This window comes from Rutidosis leptorrhynchoides, chromosome 10 (genome assembly GCF_046630445.1).
Source record: "Rutidosis leptorrhynchoides isolate AG116_Rl617_1_P2 chromosome 10, CSIRO_AGI_Rlap_v1, whole genome shotgun sequence".
Classification (NCBI taxonomy): Eukaryota; Viridiplantae; Streptophyta; class Magnoliopsida; order Asterales; family Asteraceae; genus Rutidosis; species Rutidosis leptorrhynchoides.
This window is the reverse complement of record NC_092342.1, coordinates 234,575,001-234,576,257: the sequence shown is the minus strand read 5'-3', so window position 1 is coordinate 234,576,257 and position 1,257 is coordinate 234,575,001. Positions and strand designations below refer to the sequence as shown.

At 37.9% G+C, this 1,257-nt stretch overlaps 1 protein-coding gene across 1 annotated transcript in view; it reads left to right on the top strand.

Annotated features, from left to right (window-relative positions):
• Positions 1 to 1,087: 1,087 nt before the first annotated feature.
• Positions 1,088 to 1,257, top strand: part of LOC139870878 (major pollen allergen Ole e 10-like) — a 948-nt gene continuing 778 nt past the window's right edge. Inside the window, exon 1 of the mRNA XM_071858643.1 lies at positions 1,088 to 1,257. This exon is cut by the window's right edge and continues 146 nt beyond it. Within this exon, the coding sequence (XP_071714744.1) occupies positions 1,088 to 1,257 (170 nt within the window).

Here is a 1,257-nt window from a genome sequence, read left to right as displayed (position 1 = left end):
GTCTGAATACTCATTATTGGGGGACAAAGTACACCTTAGATTTTTGGTTGGAACAACATTGGTACGTTCTGAATTCAACCCTACCCGCACGCGTGTTGGCCAACCCACAAATATGGGTCTCCCAAACACAGTAGAACCGTCTAACACCTTCACAGCTTTCACAGCGTTCGAAGCATCTAAAAATGAAACGAAAGCATACCTTCTTGAAGTCCAAAATTTAATCTCTGAAATCGAACCAATTTTACCGAAAACATTCTCGAGCATGTGTCTAGTGATCTCCTTCTTCAACCTACCAATGAAAACAGTAGATCCTTGCAGTCCCTCATCAGAACCCTTCTCCTTCGCCGGAGACACCGCCGGAGAGAACTCTCCCTGTTCAAAACTCTCAATTCCACCGGAAACCACACCCAAGGTAGGTGATGAAGGCCGAGAGGAGAAGTTAAGTTCAGAATCTCTTCGATTAGAACTAACAGGGATATGAAACGAAAAGGAAGTTGAAGTTTTTCGAGCCGAGTCAAAGTTAGACGATAATGGTGGAAATTCGGAAAAGGAAACAGAGGAAGTCATATTTGTAGTTGTTGAAAACGTTTAAAAGGAAAAGAAAGAACAAAAAATGTGAAAATCAAATGCAGGAAGTTGTAAAAGGAAGATGGTTTTGGAAGAAGTACGGTGGTTTGTGGTGGTGTCAAAAGAGGGAAGAGAGTAAACACAAAAAAAAGCAGGTTGGGGTGTTTCCAAGGTAGAGAGAGTTTCAAAATTCAAACGGCTCCATTATAATATAAAATTTATTTAATTAAAGTATCACCCGGAAAAAATATAAACTTTACGTTCTCACTGGTCACTATTCATAACCAAATCACTAATATTAATGCATAATACCTAATATTTCTTTATATAAAATAATAAATAATAATAATTGTATATGCCGATTCCATTAATGCTTATTTTGTTAGAATAATAAATTATAGTAACCGTATAGATCAATCCATCCTGTCACTCTACCTATAAAATCAGACAGACATAAAACTATTTTCAATATGTGTTCAAACCTTCAGAGTCCCTTTAACACACAAACACACACCAAAAAATGACAACATTCACAAACGTCCAACTCATCCTTTTCATTTTCCACCTTCTAATCTCTAGTAAATCCACATCAGCGGCATGTTCATGGTGTGTTGCTAAAAATGACGCGTCACCAGATGCATTACAACAAGGACTCAACTTCGCATGTGCTAACGGGGCATTATGCGGTGA